The 24,080-nt window shown below is 48.7% G+C and overlaps 2 protein-coding genes across 6 annotated transcripts in view; one reads left to right on the top strand and one right to left on the bottom strand.

Moving 5' to 3' along the window:
• Positions 1–11,450, bottom strand: part of Ikbkg (inhibitor of nuclear factor kappa B kinase regulatory subunit gamma) — a 21,721-nt gene extending 10,271 nt beyond the window's left edge. Inside the window, exons 1-5 of one of the 3 annotated variants that reach the window (XM_051142258.1) lie at positions 11,354–11,450; positions 7,995–8,087; positions 3,049–3,250; positions 1,942–2,153; positions 1,328–1,446 (exon numbers count right to left, since the gene is read on the bottom strand). In XM_051142258.1, coding sequence (XP_050998215.1) covers positions 1,328–1,446; positions 1,942–2,153; positions 3,049–3,235 — 518 coding nt within the window. In that variant the 5' untranslated portion in view covers positions 3,236–3,250; positions 7,995–8,087; positions 11,354–11,450. Of the gene's footprint in view, positions 1–1,327; positions 1,447–1,941; positions 2,154–3,048; positions 3,251–5,894; positions 6,062–7,994; positions 8,088–11,353 lie in introns of those variants that run through there. The other 2 variants (XM_051142259.1, XM_051142257.1) reach the window with 2 other exon arrangements.
• On the top strand, positions 6,894–24,080 carry G6pd (glucose-6-phosphate dehydrogenase). Of its 3 annotated transcripts, none has more exons than XM_051142255.1 (13): positions 6,894–7,059; positions 7,660–7,787; positions 18,403–18,440; positions 18,535–18,643; positions 19,434–19,651; positions 21,314–21,472; positions 21,698–21,823; positions 22,126–22,219; positions 22,360–22,546; positions 22,883–23,118; positions 23,229–23,305; positions 23,404–23,496; positions 23,596–24,080. In XM_051142255.1, the coding sequence occupies exons 2-13, from the start codon at positions 7,668–7,670 to the stop codon at positions 23,684–23,686; spliced, it is 1,548 nt and encodes a 515-aa protein (XP_050998212.1). In that variant the 5' UTR covers positions 6,894–7,059; positions 7,660–7,667; the 3' UTR covers positions 23,687–24,080. The 3 variants fall into 3 exon arrangements, with proteins under 3 accessions (XP_050998212.1, XP_050998210.1, XP_050998213.1); XM_051142253.1 differs by having other exon boundaries at positions 21,311–21,472; XM_051142256.1 differs by lacking the exons at positions 6,894–7,059; positions 7,660–7,787 and adding an exon at positions 15,962–16,254 and having other exon boundaries at positions 21,311–21,472.

Here is a 24,080-nt window from a genome sequence, read left to right as displayed (position 1 = left end):
ACAGTACCCCACAGTTTCCCTTAAACTGCAGTTCCCAGGCACTAGCCTCCTCACCCTGGTACCTGCCTGTGTGCTCATTACAAAGGTAATGATGGGCATTTCCGTGGGTCTCTGAGGAAGCTTCTGATGGCAGGCCACCTCAACTTTGCCAAGGCAGGTCTAGACTGGGCCTGCACCCCTTCAGCCTTTTTTCACACTGCCACCACCACCAATGGTCTCTGAGCCCAAGTCAAACTCTCTTCCCTCTCACAAACCCAATGACTGCCTACTGTACTGAGAGTGCCAGGGCTACCCTGTTAGCTTCACCAACCACCTGGAAGACAGGAGCAAGGTAGTACAAGAGGCGCAACAGTATCCAGTGTCCATGCCCGTGACTCAATGATCCCACGTGGCAACCCAATCCCCTTGGCAAGAGAGTGGGTGACAGTGCCAAGGCCACTAGTTGACAAAGTCAGCCAAACTCACTTTTCTGCCAAGAGTCAGAAATGTTAGTGCATGCCTGGCAGAGGATGACAATGTGACCAACTGACAACAGAAGCGTGAGGTCCAGAGTCTCTAATGAGAAGCAGTTCGTGGGGGCTCTGTGCTTTTCATGGGATGGCTGTGCAATGTATCTAATCCTCCTCACCTAGGACTTTCTGCCTTGGTGGAATCTCACTACATATCAGCCTGGATAGTGAGTTCTTGAGTGTGGTCTTAGGGGCCCTGCAGTGCTTCCTAAAAAATAAGTTGAATCCCAGTGTGATGGTTTGAATGAAAATGTCCCCCACAGATTCATAGGGACATATGGCCTTATTGAAGTAGGTGTGGCTTGTTGGAGGAAGTAGGGATGGGCTTTGAGGTTTCAGCTGCTCAAGCCAGGTGCAGTCTCTCCCCCCCCCCCCCTGCTGCCTGCAGATCCAGATGTAGAAGATCTCTCAGCTCCTTCTCCAGCCCCACGTCTGCCTGCGTGCTGCCATGCTTCCCGCCATAACAATGGACTAACCCTCTGAATGTAGGCCAGCTCAAAGTAAACACTTTCCTTTGTGAGAGCTGCGGTGCTCATAGTGTCTCCTCGCAGCAACAGGAATCCTAAATAAGCACCCAGAAAAGCATCAAGAGGCTGGAAGCAACAGCTGGAACTAGATTCCTGGATACCTGGCCAGGGCTCTCACAAGACAGCTCTGAGGGCCCCAGAGGATTGAAGAAAAGATTGTCTCATTCACAATTCTGGAAGGGACCCACTGGATTCTAAATGAGACAAATGTAGGATCCCCCTCGGAATTCCTCTCTCCTCTGAGTGGAATGACTGGCAATGTTTTCTTAATGGCTTTCCTTCCCCACTCACCTTCCCTCTAAAATTTGTTGCTCCTTGGTGGCAGCCTCCAAACGACTCTGGCTCTCTTGGAGTTCCCCCAACAATGATGTCACCTGGGCTTTCACGGAGGCCTTGTCCTCAGCCATCTGCTGTAAGATAAAGGTCATTTCCTGTCAGTACTGCTTTCTCCCATGCTGCCCACTTTTGGCATCCCAAGACCTGAGACAGCCTTTAAGCAGCTGATGGATGGAGGGGCTTCCCTTGCCTGGGTACCTGGGAGTTTCATTAGCCCAACTGCTGTCTGTCCTCCCCCAGTCACCAACCTTGACTCTCAGCTGGTAAAGAACCTTTCTCATTCTCTTTGAGACCTTGTAAAAGGAGACCATACTCAGACAGAAACAACAATAAACGCCTAGTCCATACATACAGCAGGTGAGATGTTTTGGTAGGAGAGGATACTGGATGTTTTTAAATACTGAGCAGAACCAGCGAGAAGGCTCACTGGGTACAGGCACTTACCACCAAGGCCACTGACCTGAGTTTGATCTTCAAAATCCACATGGTGGAAGGAGAGAAAGCAACTATAAAAGCTGTCCTGAGTGTAAATTCAGCCCCCACCTCAGGACTGCCCACCCCCCAGCTACCTGTTGGCATTTCTTCAGGTGCTCCAAATCCTTTAAGGCCTGCTCCCTCTGCCTCCGCAGGTCAAGCTTCTCCAAGCTCAGTCTCTCCACCAGCTTTCTGGCTTCCTGGAATTTGCACATAAGGAATTCCTTCTCCTCCCGCTGGCTGACCTGAAAATGCAGCAGCTCTTCACAGCGTTCCCTCAGCACCTGATTGCTCTGCCGGATGGCATCTGGGGACGGGGAAGACAGCAAAGGAGATGGGAGGCCTGATAGCCAGGTGGCCTTTCTCTAAGGAGTCAGACCAATTCCCAGCCATTTCCACTGACGTTATGCCCTCAAGTGTTCGCAATGCATCGCTAAGCACATCACCCTCACTTGAAGGGCTTTCTTTTTAAATGCCTCACTTACATTCTGGTCAACTGAAGATAACCCTACCCTGGAACACTCAGTCTCTGTCTTCAGGATCAGGGGGTCCTAAATATGCCTGCAGGGCCTGGGGAGGTAGGGAAATCGTCCCCAAGGCAAACTCCACTGTGGAGTTTCTGGCTACTGCCTGGGAGCCCAGAAAGTGCAGACAGGACAATTTAGTAGCTTCTCTGAGTGTCATCATTTTCAGCTGCATATTCAAGATCAGTTAGCATCCACCTTACAAAATTAGAGTGAGAAAGGAGACAATGCCAATGCAGAAGACTCACTCAAAGATCTCTCTCACTGGAGCTGGCCACGCCCCTCCAAGAGCAGGCCACAATACATTTTAGGAAAACAACCCTTCCCACTCCCCAAGGAAAACCATATCCCCTCCCACCCAAAAGCTCGCTGTGTGCCAAGAAAGATCAAGCCTACTCCATGGCGTCCCAGCTGGCCCTCCTTCCCCTTCCTTTCCTCCCTCCCAGGTGCTGGCTTTGAGCCACCTTACTTCCTGCATGTGAATCTTCGCAGACAGCCCCACCTGAAACCGAGCAGGAAGATGGCTAGGTTTGAAATGCTTGCTGGTTCTGGGGTACATCATGACCTCATACCCTGCCAATACTGAGATGTGGCACATCATGACCTCATGTCCTGCCAATACTGAGGGGCAGGTAGAAAGAAGCTTTGTTCTTAGTGTGTTAGGCCCCTCCTGATCACCTCGGAGCTCTTGGTTCTCTTCCAGACAGCGCTGGAGGGTCTCAGGAGTACCCTGTTCTGAAGGCAGATGGAGCATTGGTGGTTTTCCCAGAGAAGGCTCTTCACTCATCATGTCCTGGTCCCCTGCTGGGCCACCACTGGGCTGCACCATCTCATTCAGCTGGTTCTTCCAGAGGTGCCTGCTCATCCAATAGGACAGTGTCTGGAAAAAAAAGGCCAAGTTCTCTCAACCGGCACAAGGCATTTAATCTATACAGAAGTTCTAGGCTTCCATTCACAGCAGAAGGCTGGACATTTTGTCTAGTGAAACTGATATAAAAGTGGGAGTCAGGCTGCCGCCCAAAAAAAAAAAAAAAAAAAAAAGTGGGAGTCTGGGTCTAAGACATAGCAAATATTCCAATTCCAAAGAGAAAGAACTATAGAGGGAAAGGGCAGTGTGCTGGGAATTGCAGAAGCAGAAGGTGCTGGCCCTCACCTAGCACAGTGGAATGATTGACAGGTCCATGCCCTAACCCTGCAACCCATAAGTGTGACTTTACTGGGGGAAAAGGGTCTTTACAGATGTAATTAAGTTAACGGGTCCAAGCCAGGCATGGTAGGACTTGCCTTTAAACCAAGTACTTTGGAAGGCACTCAGGCAAATCTCTGTGAATTGAAGGCCAGCCTGGTCTACATAGTAAGAACCTGTCTCACAAAAATTAAATCTTTCAAATTGAGATCACCCTTCTGAAAGCAGACGAAATGGGTCTGGGAATGTAGTTCAGTGGTAGAGCACTGACCTAGCGTGCACAAGGCCCTGGGCTGAGTTCCCACCTCTTCACATACACACACAAGAGAGAGAAGAGAGAGGAAAAAGGTGGAAACACAGGGAGATGGCCATGGGAAGGCAGAAGCTTAGACTAGAGTGATATACCCATAAGGCACTAACAACTCAAAGACAGGAAGGATGCTCTTGTACAGTTTGTAGATGGAGCCGGGCGTGGTGGCGCACATCTTTAATCCCAGCACTCAGGAGGCAGAGGCAGGTGGATCGCTGTGAGTTCGAGGCCAGCCTGGTCTACAAAGTGAGTCCAGGACAGCCAGGGCTACACAGAGAAACCCTGTCTCAAAATAAAAACACAAATAAAAACAAAAACCCCAACAGTTTACAGATGGAGCTTGGCCTTGTTTACTCTCTGATTTTATTCTCATGGCCTTCAGAACTGTGAGATATCAAATTTGTGTTGTTTTAAGCCACTGGGCCTGTGGTTCTGAGGCTTCAGGAAACCACACTGTACCTAAGAAATGTTCTTTGTGGATAGAGGAGACATCTGGTGTCTTCTGTATACTAAGAAATTTGAAAGTGTGACTTGGGGTGTCAGTCTGAGACAAAGGACCCATGATCTGCTTATGTTGTCTTGTAAAGCAGATTAGAGAGCATGCAGAACAGTGCTGACCCAGGGCCTTCTAAATCCTGCCTAAGACTGCCTCCCAGGAAGACGACAATCTCAATTCAAGTAAAAGGGCCTGAGAAGGATCAGCCTTTGAGGGAAAGAGAGACACCAGGAGAGGAGGTTTTTCTGGAAGCTGAAGGAAGAAACTAAGTGAAAAGGAAGGAAGGGTCAGCTGGGTGAGCTCAGGCAGATGGATTTATGAGCATCGACACTTGTAGTGTAAACAGCCAAACAGTCCTTCCTCCTAAATTCCACACTCAGATACCAAAGCTCTCGGATGTTTACAAGTCTTCCCGAGGTGACAGACATGGCTCAGCTGTTAGCAGCACTCAGGGTTAGTTCCCACAGGCCACGCTGGGTAGCTCACCACCTTCTATAACTCCAGCTCCAGAAGCTTAGGAACCCAAGGGGAAGGGATGGATCTCCATGAGACTGTCTCAAAAAAGACTGAATTATGGGTGCACGCCTGTAATCCCAGCACTCAGGAGGCAGAGGCAGGCAGATCACTGTGAGTTCAAGGCCAGCCTGGTCTACAAAGTGAGTCCAGGACAGCCAAGGCTACACAGAGAGACCCTGTCTCGAAAAACAAAACAACAACAACAAAACCAACCAAACAACAACAGATCACTATGCTTTGCTTCTTCCTTTCTCTTTACAGGCAATGACCCCACTGGGGCCAGTTACATCAACGATTACCTCTCTCCTCTACCCTGAAACCTGAGTTCCCAGAGAAAAAACAAGGTCCTATACCACCGAATTCCCCTCCCTTCCTCCCTCCCTCCCTCCCTCCCTCCCTCTCTCCCTGCCTTCCTTCCTTCCTCTCCACCAACTATTTCTCCCTGGCTCTCTCTACTCCTGCTACTGGTCCTTCCTTTTTCCTAGGAAATGCCAAGACAACACACTCACTCTCAGGTCAGGTATGAGGAAAAACAGATTACTACTAATCATTTGCAAAGTGAACTGAGGTGCATCAGGTAAGATATTTAGCTGCCTATGTACACTTGAAAACTTTTTAAAGGCTTCAAATGCACCCAAGTTTGATAAACAGCTTGGTCTGGTGGCGCACACCTGTCAACTCCAGCACTTGAAAGGCTGAAGCAGGAGAAACTTGAGTTCGAGGTCTGCCTGGCCTACACTGCAAAATGTGTTTCAGAAAACAATTTGACGAACAGAAAATGTTTCCAAACTAGAAGAGTTCTAGCACTGGGGGCCAAGCCCTTAGGCGACAGCTGCAGTGCAAGGAAGAACAGAACCAGTCCGAGTGGCCCGCCTGGGAAGTGAATAAGCGCGCCTGAACCAATGCTCTAGAAGCATACTGCAGAACAAACTGGGCCTAAGGTGGGGGGCGGGGGAGTTCGGAAGCTGCGGAATCGGCCACCTGCGGAGCCCTGTCTTTGGAGAAGAGGACCACACCTGTCAGCAGAGTCGGCCTGAAGTGAAGAGGGCGGGAGCAGCGGGATCCGACCGCTCCGACAGAATCGGAGCTCCTACAAAGTCCTAGTCAGGCGGTCACCTTTCCCTTCTCTGCTGTGGAAAACCCCGCTTCCGGCTTCCGGTGTCGTAAGTGTGGGATCCGGAAGTAAAACACAGACTCGAAGACTTGGAGACTAACTAAAGATGCGAAACTCCGTACGTGCCGCACCCTGCTCCAAAGAAAAGCCTTAGACCGCCAGCCTGCATTGGCCAGCGGAATAGTGGACCACTCCTCACTGATAAAGATCTCAAACACACACACACACACACACACACACTTTTATTTATTTGTTTGTTTGTTTGTTTGTTTGTTGAGACAGGGTCTCCTAGCTGTCCTACGTAGACGAGGCTGGCCTCGAATCTACCTGCCTCTGCTGTGATTAAAGTAGTGCGTCACCACACCTACACTCGCCCCCACCCCATTTCCAAGGCGTCGCATCCGCATTGAAACACCCAAGTTTCAGTCTGGTCCTGACACGGGGCTCTCTGCGGCCAGACCCCGACAATGGAAAAAGCCTAGAGGAAGCTGCGAAAGCTGGCCCAGAAGCCAAACCAGCAGCTAGGGAAGGCGTGGCTACGCTGCTAACGGAAGTGGGATCATGCCGACAGACCTCGAGGGTCCAGCGGAAAACTAGACCATACATTATGATTGGGATGGCGATGGGGACACAGGAGAACTTTGCGGAGCAGCACCTATGCCTGCAAGGCATCGCGATCATGGAGCAAGGGCATCAGGGACAGAAAACAGGGCGGGGCTGGCCCGGGATGCGCGCGCGCCTACCTCTGCGTTCTCTCTTGTTCTCTCTCGTTCTCTCGTTCTCTCTCTCTCTCTCTCTCTCTCTCTCTCTCTCTCTCTCTCTCTCTCTCTCTCTCTCTCTCTCTCTCTCTCTCTCTCTCTCTTCTCTCTTTCTCTCTCTCTCTCTCTCCCCCTCCCGCTCTGATGGAGTAATCCGAAACTCCTCCCCCTCCTGCCTCTCCCGAGGCGGGTCAGCTCAGTTGAAGGACCCGCCCTCCTGCATTAAACGTGCCAGCTAAGAGCAGCCCCCGGAAACGGGCTGTGCACTTCAGAGCTGTGAGCGGTTTTGGCTGTGGCAACTAAACGCAGGTAAAGGGGTGGTCTGATGGCATACCGGCGGAGATACTTGCTGCACGCTCGTGCGCCGCGTGTCCTTTGATGCGCACTATTTACCAAGCTTGGATATGGGGAAAAAATCTACGAGGTCTTAACCCATCCCTTTGTACCCCACACTTTCCCGCATTGGGCCCATGAGGACTAGACCTTTAAAAGAGAAGGGACTTTACGGGGTCACTTGGCTGGGCTAGAAGACAGCTGGAGCTAAACTCCATCATCTGCACAATCAAACATGCTCAGATCATTGTGGAGTTTCTGGCAGAGAACAGAGTGTGATGGTCCCAGACCTATCTAGCTGCCCAGAGTGAATACCCTAGGTGAATTCCATTAATGCTTGTAGTAATTTCGTTATGTACAGCCCCCAGAGAAGGCAACACAGGAAGGAGGCATAGTATAGCTGGAGCCCAGAGGCAGCAGCAGTTTCTGACTCTGCAAGCGTGTGTGTGTGTGTGTGTGTGTGTGTGACAGTGGTTTTAATAATCAGTCACCAGCCTGGTGAGAGCCCTTGGATAAGGTTAAGCTGTCAATGCTCTTTTGTTCTCCTGCCTCATCAATGAGCCTTTCTTCCACCAGAAAACATCATGGCAGAGCAGGTGGCCCTGAGCCGGACCCAGGTGTGTGGGATCCTGAGGGAAGAGTTGTACCAGGGGGACGCCTTCCACCAAGCCGACACACACATCTTTATCATCATGGGTGCATCGGTGAGTCTCCCCTCAGGCCCTGCATCTGAAAGATGAAATTGAGCATTATGCAAGGCACTTCTCCCTCTCTGTGCTTCAGTGTCCCAACAGCCTGCTGAGGGGCCCATAGGCTCTACTAGGCTGAACTCTATGGCATACGCTCCTCCCTGTGTGTCCTGCTCATTGCAACAGTACCTGATATTCATGTGCCTGCGCCCCATTTCCCACCTGCGAGACAGTTCAGAAATCTGTGCTCAGCCACGAATGACGACCAGACTTGGAGTGTCCAGGTTCTAAAGCATGATCCAGTTGGACTCCCTCCTGGATGAAAAAAAAACAACTGAGGTACAATCAGGGAAAAGTATATTTTTAACAAATCTGTAATTTGACAAATATTACAGTCAATTTCATTGAAAGGCTCTGAGGTCCCGCCTCTGCCTGTTTTCTTTGTACTGTTTGGCGTTCCCTAGGAGCAAACACCTCTCTGCCACATCTTCCAAAATCTACTGCAGGTGTCTGTCCGTTCCACCTGCTCCAGATGTCCAGCTGGAACAACTGTCATTGCGCTCCATTAGGCAAACCTGAAGAACAGCAGAGTCAAAGCGGCTGTTTATTGATGGTGCACAGTGAGACTGGGGCAGTAGGGCCTTTAGACCATGGGTTAGGTCATGGGCCTAGAGCAGACCACCCTCTCTTATGTGCTGTGTGGCAGTAGGGCACGTCCAATGGTCAGTGTTTGATAGCAAATGTAAATTTGATTGCCTGCTTTTAACCCTGGAGTCAGCTCACCCTCGTGTGACCATCTTCACCATTAACTTATTGTGTAATATTGGGCAAGAACTTCATCAGAGATAGTGTGTTCTTGAGAGGGTAGTCACTGGCTCAGTACCTTCCACACTGGGCCCCTCAGTGCTGGAGGAACTCTGTGCTTCTTTGTTCATACGGAGCATTGCCGCCCAGCAAGGGCTAGGGCTGTAGCTCAGTGGTAGAACACTAACCTTATATGCATGAGGCCCTAAGTTCAATCCCAGCACTACCACAAAAATGGAAATCAGAATATGCCACCCTTTCGCCAAACCTGTTCTATGTCAGCCTTATGTTTCTCAGCAAAACTAGGAGTGGGAGAACTTAGAAAAGAAATGCAGAGACAAGCAGAGGAGAAGGGAGAGACAGACACCCCAAGGCACTGTCTCCTGACTCCCTGTAAGTCTAAGAGCCAAGAGGGGTACCCAATAGGAACACACAGAACAGCAGCCCTACCCTCAGCCCTGGCTCCAGCCTAGTCCCGTTAAAGGAGTTGTGCATGTATCAGCCATACACCGTAGCATGCAGGACTGACTCTATTAGGCCCTTCAATTTAAAGAGTGAACTAGAAGAGAAAATAGCTGAGGATTATTCCCCTGCCCCACCCATGCTTTCATAAGCATGCAGCAATAATAACCCAGACAGCAAAGACAGTTCATAACTACAGACCTGAACTCTTAGACATCTCATTGATGGCTTATTGTGTGACCTGCAACAGATGTCTATCTTTCTCTGAACCTTAGTGGTTTGCACCTAACAAACAAACCCAGGCCAGGCAGCCTCTGGCTTTATCCTAAGCTGCTTCTATGAGTTCTAGCCTGAGGTTGAGCAACTTTATTTTACTGCAATCAGTATTGTTCCCCTTTGCTCTCCTCAGCTCTGGGAGTGGGAACCCAGCCTTCCAGAGTAGCTCCAGCGGAAGGGGATGAGGAAGGAAGAGAAGTTGGCTGAAGGGCATAATTGTTTCTCTCTGTTCCTCTCAGAGGGCCTGAGGCCGACAGCCCCTTGAGTGCCTCCTGCTGCACTTCACTGAAGGCAGGAGTCAAGCAAGGTGCTAGGTAAGCTGCAAGCCCTGCAGCTCTCCGTCCATTCAGGGGCGCAATCAAGTGTCCCTTCCAATCCACAGCAGCTTCAGTTCCTAGCCTCCTTGTGAGGAGCTTCATGTGACAAAAGTCACAAACGGGCTCTTGTGTACCAAGGCCCCTGCAACCCAGAGGTCCCAAGAGGACCTAGAGAGCAACTGCCTTCAAAGTTGGGAACAAGCTCAGTGTGACTTGGAAACTGAAGGGAAGCTAGTGGCTGGCAGGCCCCAAGCCTAGGAAAGTGGAGCACACAAGGGCAAGTTAATCCCAAGTAGCTATCCTCTGTGCCTTCTTCCCCCCCGTCCTTTCTCGTGTACCCAGCTTTCTCTCTGGAGGCACTCTTAGTGTGCCTCATTGTAGCCACTGCTCAAGACTCCCACCTCAACAAGAAAGGGAACAGAAATCCTTACTGTCGGATCGCTGTGAGTTCGAGGCCAGCCTGGTCTACAAAGTGAGTCCAGGATGGCCAAGGCTACACAGAGAAACCCTGTCTCGGAGAAAAAAAAAAAAAAAAAAGAAAGAAATCCTTACTGTCCCACTCCAGAAAATCCTGTCCTTATGGACCTGTGCAGGGAAGGAACTTTGGGCCTAAAAGGTCATGTCTTCCAGCCAACAGGGCCTTGGTGAGGCTAGAGAGTGACTCTTTCTCTTATGCAGAAGAAAAGGAATAGGCCTGAGACTCCACACGGGCAGATGGGCTCACTACAATCCACCTGGATTATGTGACACCCGTAGACTCGGTGGGTACTCGGGGTTCATCCTGATGAAAGGCCTCTGTGAGAAGTAACCTAGCAGCCCCAGACCATCCTCCTTAGATCATGTCAGAGCTGACTTCTCCCTTGGGCTGGTAAGAATCTTGCTGTGTCATGATGACCTTGGCATTCTACCAAAAGCCGGTGACTCATGGGGCCCCAGGGTGTAGGAAGGAGGCCTTTTGTTAGATTTTTTTAACCCAAACCTACCTCACATTTCCCCCATGTCTCAGTCCAGTGGCTGGAAGGCAGCTGATCGTCAGCCACAGCCCAGAGCTCCTTAGGAAGCTAGGTGGTTCCCTCATCCCCAACAATTCTTAAGAACTGAGTGCCAGCCAGGTGTGGTGGCGCACGCCTTTAGTCCCAGCACTCGGGAGGCAGAGGCAGGCGGATCGCTGTGAGTTCGAGGCCAGCCTGGTCTACAAAGTGAGTCCAGGACAGCCAAGGCTACACAGAGAAACCCTGTCTCCAAAAAAAAAAAAAAAAAAAAGAACTGAGTGCCTCACTCCTGCAAAGCCCCCACTTGAATTTCCCACCCCAAAACAAAAAGCTGGGGGTGATTTGGGTTTATAATAAAACAAGAGGTCAAACTTGAGCTAACCATGGGCCACTTGGTACTCAGGGCTTTGCCCTTATCTGGCCAAATGTTTGTGGCTGGAGATCGTAATCCTTTAATTCTCCTAAATCACCATATGTCGTTAGCTAGATCACAGGGGAGATCCTTATCATGGTCCTTGGGGCAATGTGAGGGGGTGACAAAGATGAGAGGCTTCCAGCTAGCTCTCTAATTGTCTCCACTCCCACACATGGCAAATTTAGATTTTAAGTTCTTTTCATGTTCCTTACTTCAGAGGAGTTCATGAGTGTCATGAAGCCAACAGGAAAGGCAGTGTCACCCCCATCTCTGAGAAGAATGGCTGCCTCCCACCCACGCTGTCCTTAGTCCTACCTCGCCTCCCTTGGGTGACTTGAAGCCAGGCAGACTATCCGTTGCAGGTACTGAGCAAAAACAGGGAGAGCAGGTTCTACGTCTGGTTAAGTCCCACAGGGAACAAGAGCAAACAGCTCTGGGTGTGGGGCACCTGTGACTCAGCAGACCAGTCCCCTGCCACCAACACATTGGCTGGAGTCTGTTCTGATTCCTCCCAGTCTGTTGGAATTTGATCATAAGCAAACACTGCTTCTGCTTGCTTACAGAGGTCTACAAACCAGGGTTCTGTGTCTCGGGGTGGGGTGGGGGAGCAAAAAACAAGACAAAACAAAACAGGGTTCTCATTGTTTCTTTCAGTGTCTAGTTCCCAGCAAGCCAGCCCTTTCTGGAATGTGTGAGGCCAGGACAAAGCCCTCTGAACATGACCAGTGACCTACATCCCACTGATGGAAGGAGCCAGAGGCAGGCATTGGGGGTACCCTGAGGAACTAAAAGCCACCCTGGGGGCAGATCCTGGCCCAGAATGGGACTTGTCTAAGCTGAGCTTTGTGGAACCTGTAAGGAAAGCCATCTTGCACTGCAGGAATAAAAGCTTCGCCCAGCAGAGTAACTTAGGAGACAGTAACTAAGCAAGTCAGATGGCTGTGCTAGGTATCACACGAGGGAGCGACAAACAGGAGGCTCCTAAGCAATAGGAGCCCAGCTAGTAGCAAATATTAAACATTTTCCTAAAAATAGTTATCATGGCATGAGGCTACAAGGTGGCCATTGGGCTCAGGCTCCCAGAAGTTCATATGGAAGGTGCCAGTTCTCAGAAGAACCCACTTGCCAGGTCTCAGGACTTTAATCCTGAGCAGTTGACAGGCATGGGCCCTGAGTAGACGGAATTGCTCCCTTAGGCCAATGCAAGGTGCCAGGGTTTGGTGACAGCCCCGTGAAAGTTTGGGAGCACAGTGAAACCTAGAAATGACCCCCACACACTTGCTTCCATGGAGCTGTCACTTAGCAAAGTGGGGATATACCTCAGGGCTTCTTGCATGCTGAGCCTGGGCCCCGATTCTTTTTTAATTTTTTGAAACAGGGTCTCACTGAGGTTTTCAGGCTGGCCTTGAACTTGTTCTCGTGTCTCAGCCTCTAAAGTCCTAGGATTACAGGTATATAATACTACATGTGGCTCATTCATTGCTGAAGTTTGTGTCTAAGGTGGTATTACCTTCTTCAGGGTCTTGATTTGATTTGATTTGTTGTGTATGGGTATTTTGCTTGTGTGTATGTCTGCACCACTTGCATGCTTGGTGCGCTCAAAGGTCAGAAGACCCTGATCCCCTGAAACTAGAGTTGCAGATGGCTGTGAGCCACCATATGGATGCTGGAAAGCAAGCCAGGGTCCTCTGAACAAGCTCTTAACCACAAAGCCATGTCCACAATCCCACCTTTTCATTTTAAAGAGCTACTCAGCTTAGGCTGTGTTGTATACTAGTCCACTTGTGATGGCAGGAAGTCGCCTATTGAATGTTGTGCTAAAGGGGACAGCAATTCACTTCACTTTCTGGGGATCCCTGGTCCATGGAGCCCAGCATCTTCCCAGGTCACGTGGGCCCGGGTCAAGAGGACTGTTCTGGCTGGATTGTGGGTAGTTTGTTTGAACTTGGCAAGGTTCATGCCACCCAGACCAAATCCATGGAAAAACTCATCCCAACACCTGAGAAATTCATGCCAAAATACCTTGTTAGATGGAGTGGTGTTTTGATTTTTTTTAATTAGATATAACACCTGTAGTAAAAGTTTCAACAAGGACTGGAGAGGTGGCTCAGAGGCTAAGAGCACTGGCTGCTCTTCCAGGAGACCCAGTTTCAATTCCCAGCACCCATATGGCAGCTCTTGGTGTCTGTAACTCCAAGATCTGATACCATCACACAGACAAACATGCAGGCAAAACACCAATGCACATAAAATAAAAAGTTTATTAGGTTTCAACAGATTATTTTTGGCAGACGTATTAAAGTCCCTGTGTAGCATGGGTTCACACCCATCCCATGTTCCTAATTAGAGGGTTTGAGATGAAAGGGCAGATGCCCCACTCTATCCTTCAAGGGCTTGGGAGCCATTTCTGCCCCACCTGTTCCCACATCTGGTTTGGCAGGGTACAAAATGAAAGTGTGTTGAGCTGCTGCTGATTACTGGGAGACTGAACTGGGTGGGCACATTAGCTTAGAGAGAGGCAGCATGATTCTTCCTGGTGCCCTTACACCCCCAGAGCATGCAATCTTATATAGGTCATCTTCAATGGAGTTAGATCATTTTCTCTATAAGCTTACACATATTCTACTGAACTTATTTCTAGGTTCTTTATAATATTTACTTTTGTAAATGGCATTGCTTTAAATTGCCTGTTTTGCCAACTGGTTGATATCAGTAAGTAAAAGGCAATATTTACAGTGGGGTTTATTAATTTGTTAGTTGTGCAGAGCTAGGAAGAAAACCCACTACCTCACACGTAACCTCCTGAGCTGTACCTTTAGCCTCACGTGTTTATAATTGTTATTGGAATATTTTATCAAAAAGAACACAGACCTTAAAGGTGCAGCTAGACAACTTTTCACAAACGTGCCACACCCTTGTAAATTTCTCTCACATTAAGAAACAGGCTGGAAGCCGGGCATGGTGACGCACGCCTTTAATCCTAGCACCCAAGAGGCAGAGGCAGGTGGATCACCGTGAGTTCGAGGCCAGCCTGGTCTACAAGTGAGTCCAGGAGAGCCAAGGATACACAGAGAAACCCTGTCTCAAAAAAAAAAAAAAAAACAAAAAACAAAAGAAAGAAAGAAAAAGAAACAGGCTGGAAAGCTGGCTCATTGGTTAAGAGGACTTGCTAGCTTTGCTCAAGCACAAGTTTGGGTCCTAGCTCCCATATCAGGCAGCTAACAATTCCATGTAACTCCCAATCCTGGGGATCCAGTGCCCTCTACTGCCTTCTATAGGTGCCTGTACTAATGTGTACATACTCCTCCAACATACAGATAATTCAAAATAAAATAATTATTTAAATAAAAAGAGAAATAGTATTATCATCTGAAGTCCTAGGACTTAAGAGGCTGAAGCAGGGAAGTCACTTCAGGAAAGACATTCAAGACTACTCTGCCTCAGCAACATAACAAGACCCTGGATTAAAACATATGGAGGAGGGCTGGAGAGATGGCTCAGAGGTTAAGAGCACTGGCTGCTCTTCCAAAGGTCCTGAGTTCAATTTCCAGCCACCACATGGTGGCTCACAACCATCTATAATGAGATCTGGTGCCCTCTTCTGGCCTGCGGGTGTACATGCAGGCAGAATACTGTAGATACAATAAATAAATAAAGCTTTTTTTAAAACATATGGAGAATGCTCCTGTAATCTGCAGGAGGATTAGGAGTTCAGGGGTAGCCTCGGCTACATAATGAGTTTAATGTTCCCCTAGGATGCATGAAACCCAATCTCAAAAAACAATTCTAAATTAATAGAGCCAGGTGTCCTAGTATACATTTGTAATCATAGCACTTCAGAGGCTGAGACAAAAGGATTGCCTTGAGTTTAAGGCCAGTCTGGGCTACATAGCAAGTTCCAAACTATATAGGATTACCTGTTGAGACCCTGTCTGAAAACTACAGCAAAAAATATGCACCCAAGAAGTCCCCCGCTTTATAGTCATTATTTCCCCAAGGATAGTATCAAACTTCTTCTCAACCCTTTGCTCAATTATTTTCACACTGTTTTCTTGGTACATATTGTAATGCATAAATGGTAGCTGTGTTGTTGATGGCCTAATCTAGGACATTTCTGTCTCCCCACACAATTCTTGTTTTTGTTTTGTTTTAAGATTTATTTATTATTATGTATACAGTGATCCACCTGCATGTACACCTGCACGCCAGAAGAGGGCACCAGGTCTCATTATAGATGGTTGTGAACCACCATGTGCTTGCTGGGAATTGAACTCAGGACCTCTGGAAGAGCAGCCAGTGCTCTTTGTTTTGGTTTTGGTTTTGGTTTTTTCAAGACAGGGTCTCTCTGTGTAGCCTTGGCTGTCCTGGACTCACTTTGTAGACCAGGCTGGCCTCAAACTCACAGAGATCCTCCTGCCTCTGCCTCCTGAGGGCTGGGATTAAAGGCCTGCGCCACCACCACCCGGCCAGACAGTGCTCTTAACCGCTGAACCATCTCTCCAGCCCCACCCCATCCACCCCCCCCCACACACACACAATTCTTGGGTACCCCTGCTAGCAAGTCTTCTACTTCCCTAGGCAACTCCTCGTCTGAGTTCTGTCATAATAGACTCCTGTTGCACATTGTGGGACCTTGAAGTGAACCCATGAGTATTTAGTCTCTTGTGTCTAGGATCTATGGTTTAGCATAATGTATTTGAGATTTGCCATCACTGTTTGGAAATGGCAGCTCATCCTGCGTAGCTGAATACAGATACAGAGTTTCTTCATTTATTTGTGTGCTGCTTATTTTAATTAAAGCTGCCATGAACATTCATGCCCAGATCTCTATTTCTCTGGGGTAATACTAGGAGGAATGGTGGCTAAGATATGTGTAGATGCTTCCCTTGGTAAGGGGCTGCCATGCTGCTTTAGATTGAACCATTGCACATTTCTACCCAAAGTCTATGAGTTCCACACCAACATTAGGTCTGTCTTTTGCTTTGGTGTTTTGTGGGGAGTTCTATTAGACACAGGGTCTTGTGTAGCCCAGGTTAGCCTGGAACTATGTTGCCCAGGCAAGCCTTTTACTCATAGAGTTCCATTTGCCTCAGCTTTTCAAGTACTTGAATTATAAGTATATGTCAACATGTCCAACTATCATCATTTGGATTACAACCATTCCAATGAGTCTGAAGTGGTGTCCTGTTCAATTTGCATTTTCTGATACTTTCCAGGTATTTAATGGCCATTCATCTCCTTTCTGGGAAAATGTCTGGCCAAACGTTTTACCCATTTTAGTTTGATTGTTTTTCAGTTCGTCATAGGAACTACTTAGATATTGTGAATACAGGTAAGTTCAGCGAGCGCTCTCTCCGAGGCTTTTTGGTGCTAGAGATTGTGCTCTGGGTTCTGCACAGACAAAGCACACACCCTACCACTAAGGCTGTAATGACTGGCTTGCCTACCTATTTGCTTCTTTTCTTTTCTTCTGTTTCATAATAATGGAGATTGAACTTAGAATCTTATGCATGCCTTTCATGTTTTCGTCTCTCTCTTTGCTCTCCTATCCCCCGCTTCTCTGAGCAGGCCTTGAACTCACTATGTAGTCAAGGATAGCCCTAAAGTCCTTCTAGTCCTTCCTCCGCCTCTGGAGTTCTGTGAGTATAGGCTACAATACAATGCTAGCTTGTAATTATTACTTTATATCCTAAGAAATCTCTATCTACTCCTATTGTTTTTTTTAATCTAGCAACTTGGCTAAAGTCTCGTTCTTTAGATTGATTGGAGGTGGTTTTAGTAAACAGGCTGGCATCTAATAATGACAGGGTTTTGCATTATTTCCCAAACCTTATACCATCTTCATTTTCTTGTGTGATGATACTAGCAAGGGCTTCTAGTTTAAGACTGACTAAGGAGACAAAAGCAAGCATTTAGAATTTACTCCTAGACACCAAGATGCTTCCAGAGAGATTTAACTGAGGAAGTGAGACCTACCATGCTACACGCTGAGTTCAATCACCAGCACACCACACACACACACACACACACACACACACACACACACACACACACTATACACACTCTGCTGACATGTTGGCTGGCTTGACCTTCTTCAGGCAACCACAGCTGCTGTGATTTCATGTGTGCCACAGCCATGTCATATCCAGAAGACAGCAATTCACAGTTCTCCTCCCCATTGTCCATCTCTCTCTTGTTAATATTCTATTGTTTGTTTGGTTTTGCTTTTTCTAGACAGGGTTTCTCTGTGTAGCCTTGGCTGTCCTGGACTTGTTTTGTAGACCAAGCTGGCCTCAAAGTCACAGAGATCTGCCTGCCTCTGCCTCCCCAGTGCTGGGAGTAAAGGCGTGTGCCACCACATCTGGTTGCTTGTTTATTTGTTTGTTTGTTTGTTTTTGTAATTCATGGGGTAGAAATGAGAACCCTGCCTTCTCCAAAATCACTGAGCATCACCCCCAGCCCAATTTTTCCATTGTATTTTTTTAATTGCTACATTATAGATTTTTATTTTAAAATTCTGATTTGGGGGCTAGAGAGATGGCTGAGTGGTTAACAGCACTGGCTGCTCTTCCAGAGGTCCTGAGTTCAATTCTCAGCAATCGCATGGTGGCTCATAACCATCTATAATGTGATCTGATGCCCTCTTCTGGCCTGCAGGCATACATGCAGGCAGAGCACTGTATACATAATAATAAATAAATAATAAACTTGGGGCTGGAGAGATGGCTCAGAGGTTAAGAGCACTGTCTGCTCTTCCAAAGGTCCTGAGTTCAATTCCCAGCAACCACATGGTGGCTCACAACCATCTATAATGAGATCTGGTGCCCTCTTCTGGCCTGCAGGTGCATATGCAGGCAGGGCACTGTATAAGTAATAAATAAATACATCTTTTTTTAAAAAGTTCTGACTTGGAGAAGAGGTTTTTGAAACAGTGTCTCCCTGTATGTTAGGAGGTTGTCTATCACTAAAGCTGGCATTTGTTAATGAAACAAGACCTCACTCTGCATCCATCTAACCTGGCCTGCTATCATTTTTCTAACTTTATTACCTTACTGCTCCTTTTATGTGAATGTGACATTTGAGGCCATATCTCACAGGTTTTGTTTGAAGTGATGCCTTTATCATCCTTAAGTTCCAATGAATTCAATGTCTTGGGTTTCATCCTGAAGGCAGCAGAGTCATCTCCTCACCTGTATTAGTACAAGGCTGAGGCAGGCTTACATCTCAGGGCTCCTCTGATGCTGTATCAGGGCCTAGTAGATATGTTTGTAGCTGAGTGGTACCCTAAATGAGGATGCAGATGAGCAGTGCTAGGATGAGCACAGCCATGCCAGCTCTTTCTCACCATGCTTCCTCTGCTGCAGGGTGACCTGGCCAAGAAGAAGATCTATCCTACCATCTGGTAGGTATTTCTCTACACTACCCCAAAAACTTCTGCCAGGGACAGGCCTTGACCTTCCCTACCCAGTCTGAAAATAGCTATGTTGTACCCTCAGGTGGCTGTTCCGGGATGGCCTTCTACCCGAAGACACCTTCATTGTGGGCTATGCCCGCTCCCGACTCACAGTGGACGACATCCGCAAGCAGAGTGAGCCCTTCTTTAAAGTGAGTGACATTGGGTCCCAGAGCCTTGTTCTGCCCTTTCCTCTGCCCCACAACAAGACTAGGTCTAGGCAGCCCATGAGGAGACCTGTCCCTATTCCCATCAGAAGCAACGTTGCCCTCCCCTTCTTCCTTGACTTTCCAGGAGACAGCGTCACCCAGAGCTCTGGTACCCCACATCTTTCTCCTTCCTTGCCAGTCACCCCTGACCTCTGAACAAAAACATAGGAAGATAGTGTCCCTTCAGCCTCAGATCTGGTTCCCAGGTCTGCTCTAACCCAGCTTCTCTGGCTCCATCCTGCTGTGTTCTGGTGCCACACTGGGACATGCCAGCAGCTGAAAGGACTCCCCAGCAAATGTGCTATATTGGCATTTTCTCAGCACCCCGAGTTTGCTAGGATAATTTTAGAGAGACAGCTTCTCCATCATTCTTTTCTCTCAGGTCAGAGTTTCCTGAAATCCAGCTTCTACTCTAGGCATGAGGACCCTGAACATATTCAAACTGTACCAGTGATTTGTCCCACATGCATACAGTGCGCATCAGGCTTTTCCCCATGGATACACAAAGCTACAAGAATGAAGTAAACCCCTGTACTTGTGGAGGAGAGACAGTTGACTCAAGGAGGGATGGAGAGAGAGAGAGAGAGAGAGAGAGAGAGAGGGAGAAGGAGAGAGAGAGAGAGAGAGAGGGAGAGAGAGAGAGAGAGAGAAATCATTCCTGCTCCTTTAGGGCAGAACAAGCGTAGACTCAGAAAGAAGTAGAAGTTGACATCTCTCTGTCTAACTCTTCTAGGCCACCCCAGAAGAAAGAGCCAAGCTGGAAGAGTTCTTTGCCCGTAACTCCTATGTGGCTGGCCAGTATGATGATCCAGCCTCCTATAAGAGCCTCAACAGCCACATGAATGCCCTGCACCAGGGGATGCAGGCCAACCGCCTATTCTACTTAGCCTTACCCCCAACAGTGTACGAAGCTGTCACCAAGAACATTCAAGAGACCTGCATGAGCCAGACGTAAGGCCTGTCTTTCTCCATTCGTGCCTCTTTGCTCTTGTTTCTGCCAAGTAGGCAAGCTGAAAAGATGAATCCTCCCAGTTTGATGTCCACATGGATTAGCAGTCCAAAGAAAAAAGGGCACAGGCTATAAACACTGGCGTTTTCTAACAGCCTTCACTATTACCTCATTTACTGGGCAGCTTCTAGTTTCCAAGGCTCCCATTATAAAATAGTGCCCCCTTGCAACAGTTTCCCCCAGTACCACAAGATGACAGTGTTGCTCCACAGAACAGCTGCTCTTTTTTTCCTCTCCTTGATGACTCCCCACACATCCACAAGGTGGCAGTGTTATTTCATAAGAGACCACTGCTAACTGAGTCCATCTTTTATTCATGATTTTTAATTTAAAAAACAAGTGCTCTGTTATTCATGGCAAAGAAAGGAACCTACTATTTTTAAATCAGTAGAAATCTGTGCAAGGTGACTCACACAGACAATCCTAGCACTGTGGAGACTGAGGCAAGAGGATTGCTTTGGAGCTCAAGACTAACCTGGAATACTGAGTGAGACTGTCTCAAACAACAAAATTAGGCTGAGTACAGTGGCACACACTTGTAATTCCAGTACTCAGAAGGCAGGAGGATTACTATATAGTCAAGGCCAGCCTGGGCTACATACTTTGTTTGTTTGCTTGTTTGTTGTTTTTTGTTTTTTTGTTTTTCAAGACAGGGTTTCTCTGTGTATCCCTGGCTGTCTTGGACTCATCTGTAGACCAGGCTGGCCTCAAACTCACAGAGATCCACCTGCCTCTGCCTCCTGAGTGCTGGGATTAAAGGCGTGTGCCATACCAAACTCAGCCTAGTCTTCATACTAAGAACCTAAAACAAAAAGAAAAACAAGCTGGCTTAACAATGCATAAAACCAAGAGAAGTCAGTTGCATTGGGCCATGACTATAGTCCATGCTATTCAAGGGATGAGGCAGGAGTTCCAGACCAACCTGAGCACCATAGTAAGAGTTCATCTCAAGAATATAAAACCAAGGAGCAAAGCTAGACATGATGGCACAGTGCCTGTGATCCCAGCTCTTGGGAGGTGGAGGCAGGAGAATCAGGAGTTTAAAGTCATCCTTGGATACATGAGGCCGTCTCTCAAATTAAAGTAAAACTAATGAGGAAACTGTGTCTTTGATGTCCCATCTGTTGGTTGCTGAGCCACTTGTGACCCACTGAGGTTCAGTGGGAAAGGACAGGAACAAGGCCACCCAAGAATGTGCCAGTCGGTGCTACCTTAGCACCAAAGCGGGCAAATCCAAGAAACAGTTCCAGTCCTCAGCATGTTGGCAGGAAGGCTTCTGAGATGTCTGTGCAGTGTAAGGATCAATAGTAGCCTGCAGAACTTCCCTTGGTCACCCAAGAATGCAGTGGATGAAAGCCCTGCTTCCAGCCGGGCGTGGTGGTGCACTCGGGAGGCAGAGGCAGGTGGATCACTGTGAGTTTGAGGCCAGCCTGGTCTACAAAGCGAGTCCAGGACAGCCAGGGCTACACAGAGAGACCCTGTCTCAAAAAACCAAACCAAAAAAGAAAGAAAGCCCTGCTTCCTAGGGTGAGGTTGGGTGACATGTCCATAGGCCTATTCCTCGGGAAAGGTTTTGGAAATAATGTGATTGGGGCTCCCAGCAGAGGCTGGAACCGCATCATAGTGGAGAAGCCCTTCGGGAGAGACCTGCAGAGCTCCAACCAGCTGTCGAACCACATCTCCTCTCTGTTCCGTGAGGACCAGATCTACCGCATTGATCACTACCTGGGCAAGGAGATGGTCCAGAACCTCATGGTGCTGAGGTGCACAGGGGACAGGGTGGGAGGGGCCCAGGGCAAGGGTGGCAATGTGAGGAACCCTACCTGCCCTGCTGCCCCAAAGACAAATTCTTCCTAGATGCCAGCTAGAGTGGTAAGCTCTAGCTTGGCTCAGATACACCACTGTACTGTGGAATCCCAAGGATAGATCCGTTCAAGGACCCTTCCACAATGTCTCCCATGCTAGCCACTCCCCTGTACCTCCCACAGATTTGCCAACAGGATCTTTGGCCCCATCTGGAACCGAGACAACATTGCCTGTGTAATCCTCACATTTAAAGAGCCATTTGGTACTGAGGGTCGTGGGGGCTACTTTGATGAATTTGGGATCATCAGGTAAGAACCCATATCCTACCCCAACTCAGCTCATCTTCACACCCTGAGGGCTATATCCAAGTGAGCTGTTGGAGGTTGCCATGAAGGGTACCATGCAGCCAGACCCTAAAGGGTTTTCAGGGTCAGATCTACTTCCTTGCCCTAGGAGACCTGGAAGACACTAGGGAAAAGGAGGCAAGGTTTCCCAACTTGTCACTAGAAAGCCTTGTTTGGTAAGCCTACAGCCCCTAGAACTTGGTCACCCCCTTGTTCCCACACTGGAAGTGGCACTTGACTAGAGCATCTGCCTCTTCTGCTACTAGGGATGTCATGCAGAACCACCTCCTGCAGATGTTGTGTCTGGTGGCCATGGAAAAGCCTGCTTCCACAGATTCAGATGATGTCCGTGACGAGAAGGTACGTGGAGGCTTGTCCACCGTGTCCCCAGCAGCCATGCCCCATAGCAAGCCACTCTATGACAAGGCACTGGACACATGTCCATTCCCCTATACCTTCCCTGTTACCAAGGGGACTGCTTTGCATTGGTTTTCTCCCAGGTCAAAGTATTGAAATGTATCTCAGAGGTGGAAACCTGCAATGTGGTCCTTGGCCAGTATGTGGGGAACCCAAATGGAAAAGGAGAAGCTACCAACGGGTACTTAGATGACCCCACAGTGCCCCGTGGATCCACCACTGCCACCTTTGCAGCAGCTGTTCTCTATGTGGAGAATGAGCGATGGGATGGTAGGTGGCACCTATAGGACCCAAGCAAGGCATACCTAGATGTGCCCTCAAAGAGATGCTTGGTGTGTTTAGATACATGGTCCTCAGTGGTAAGGGATACTGGAGAGGAGGGTTAGCACAAGTGGGAAGCCACCCCAGTCACACCACATGTACATACATATATACAGGCACAGGAGATTCTCTCTCTCTCTCTCTCTCCCCCTCCCTCCTTCCTCCCTCTCCCTCTCCCTCTTCCTCTCCTCACTCCTTCCCTCCCTATCCCCTTCTCTCTCACACACATACACACAGCACAAGACTGAACAAAAGCCAGTCTCTGAGGCTAGCCCTGTCCCCTAGGGGTACCCTTCATCCTCCGCTGTGGCAAAGCCCTGAATGAGCGCAAGGCTGAGGTGAGACTACAGTTCCGCGATGTGGCAGGTGACATCTTCCACCAGCAGTGCAAGCGTAATGAGCTGGTGATCCGTGTGCAGCCCAATGAGGCTGTGTACACCAAAATGATGACGAAGAAGCCTGGCATGTTCTTCAACCCTGAGGAGTCTGAGCTGGACCTGACCTATGGCAACAGATACAAGGTTCCCACAGGGAGGACCATCTGGGAGGACCATCTGGGAGGCCCTAAGGGAGGCCCTGGGTAGCTGAGTACAGCAGTATCAGCAACATTCCATCTTCCCTAACCCTGCAGAATGTGAAGCTCCCTGATGCCTATGAACGCCTCATCCTGGATGTCTTCTGTGGGAGCCAAATGCACTTTGTCCGCAGGTGAGGGACCCCCCAGCCTAATACAGTCAGACAAAAGGGGTGGTCTTCTCCTTCTGTCCCTATGTGCCTCCACTCCATCCTACACTGTATCCCTTCAGTGATGAGCTCAGGGAGGCCTGGCGTATCTTCACGCCACTGCTACACAAGATCGACCGTGAGAAGCCCCAGCCCATTCCCTATGTCTATGGCAGGTAAGGGAAGAATGGGCACTCAGGGAACCAAGCCAAATGAAGCATGGCAGCGGGGTTACCAGGGACAAAGGTCACTCATGTCTCCCCTTTGCCTCCCAGCCGTGGCCCCACAGAGGCAGATGAGCTGATGAAGAGAGTGGGCTTCCAGTATGAGGGCACCTACAAGTGGGTGAACCCTCACAAGCTCTGAGCCCTGGGAACTATATCCTCTGCACTCTGCCCCTTTCGGCCACCCTTTCTGCGTCTGTCCTCACCATCTAACCCTATAGTAGGACTATTGACCCCATATTGGAAGGACTTTGGGACCATAGGCTTAGCCACACATTCTAGTCCCTGGGACTTGGGCCACCATTCTCTGTCCTATGCTGCTGATGCCACTGCCACCACCACCCAGCCTAGCTACATTCCTCAAAACTCACTGTAATGCTTTCTGGGCCATCACTGGCCCTATCTGAGCCACCCATCTTTCCACAAGACCTGACTCCCCTCCTCCCCTCCAGCCCCTGCAGAACGAAGAAAACCTGTCTGTAGAAAGTCTGTCCCTGGACTTGTTAAGACAGGAGTTAGAAACAATGGGGAGGAGC

Source organism: Acomys russatus, chromosome X (assembly GCF_903995435.1).
Source record: "Acomys russatus chromosome X, mAcoRus1.1, whole genome shotgun sequence".
NCBI classification, from domain to species: Eukaryota; Metazoa; Chordata; class Mammalia; order Rodentia; family Muridae; genus Acomys; species Acomys russatus.
The sequence above is the reverse complement of the archived record's forward strand: the minus strand, read 5'-3'. Positions and strand labels throughout refer to the sequence as shown.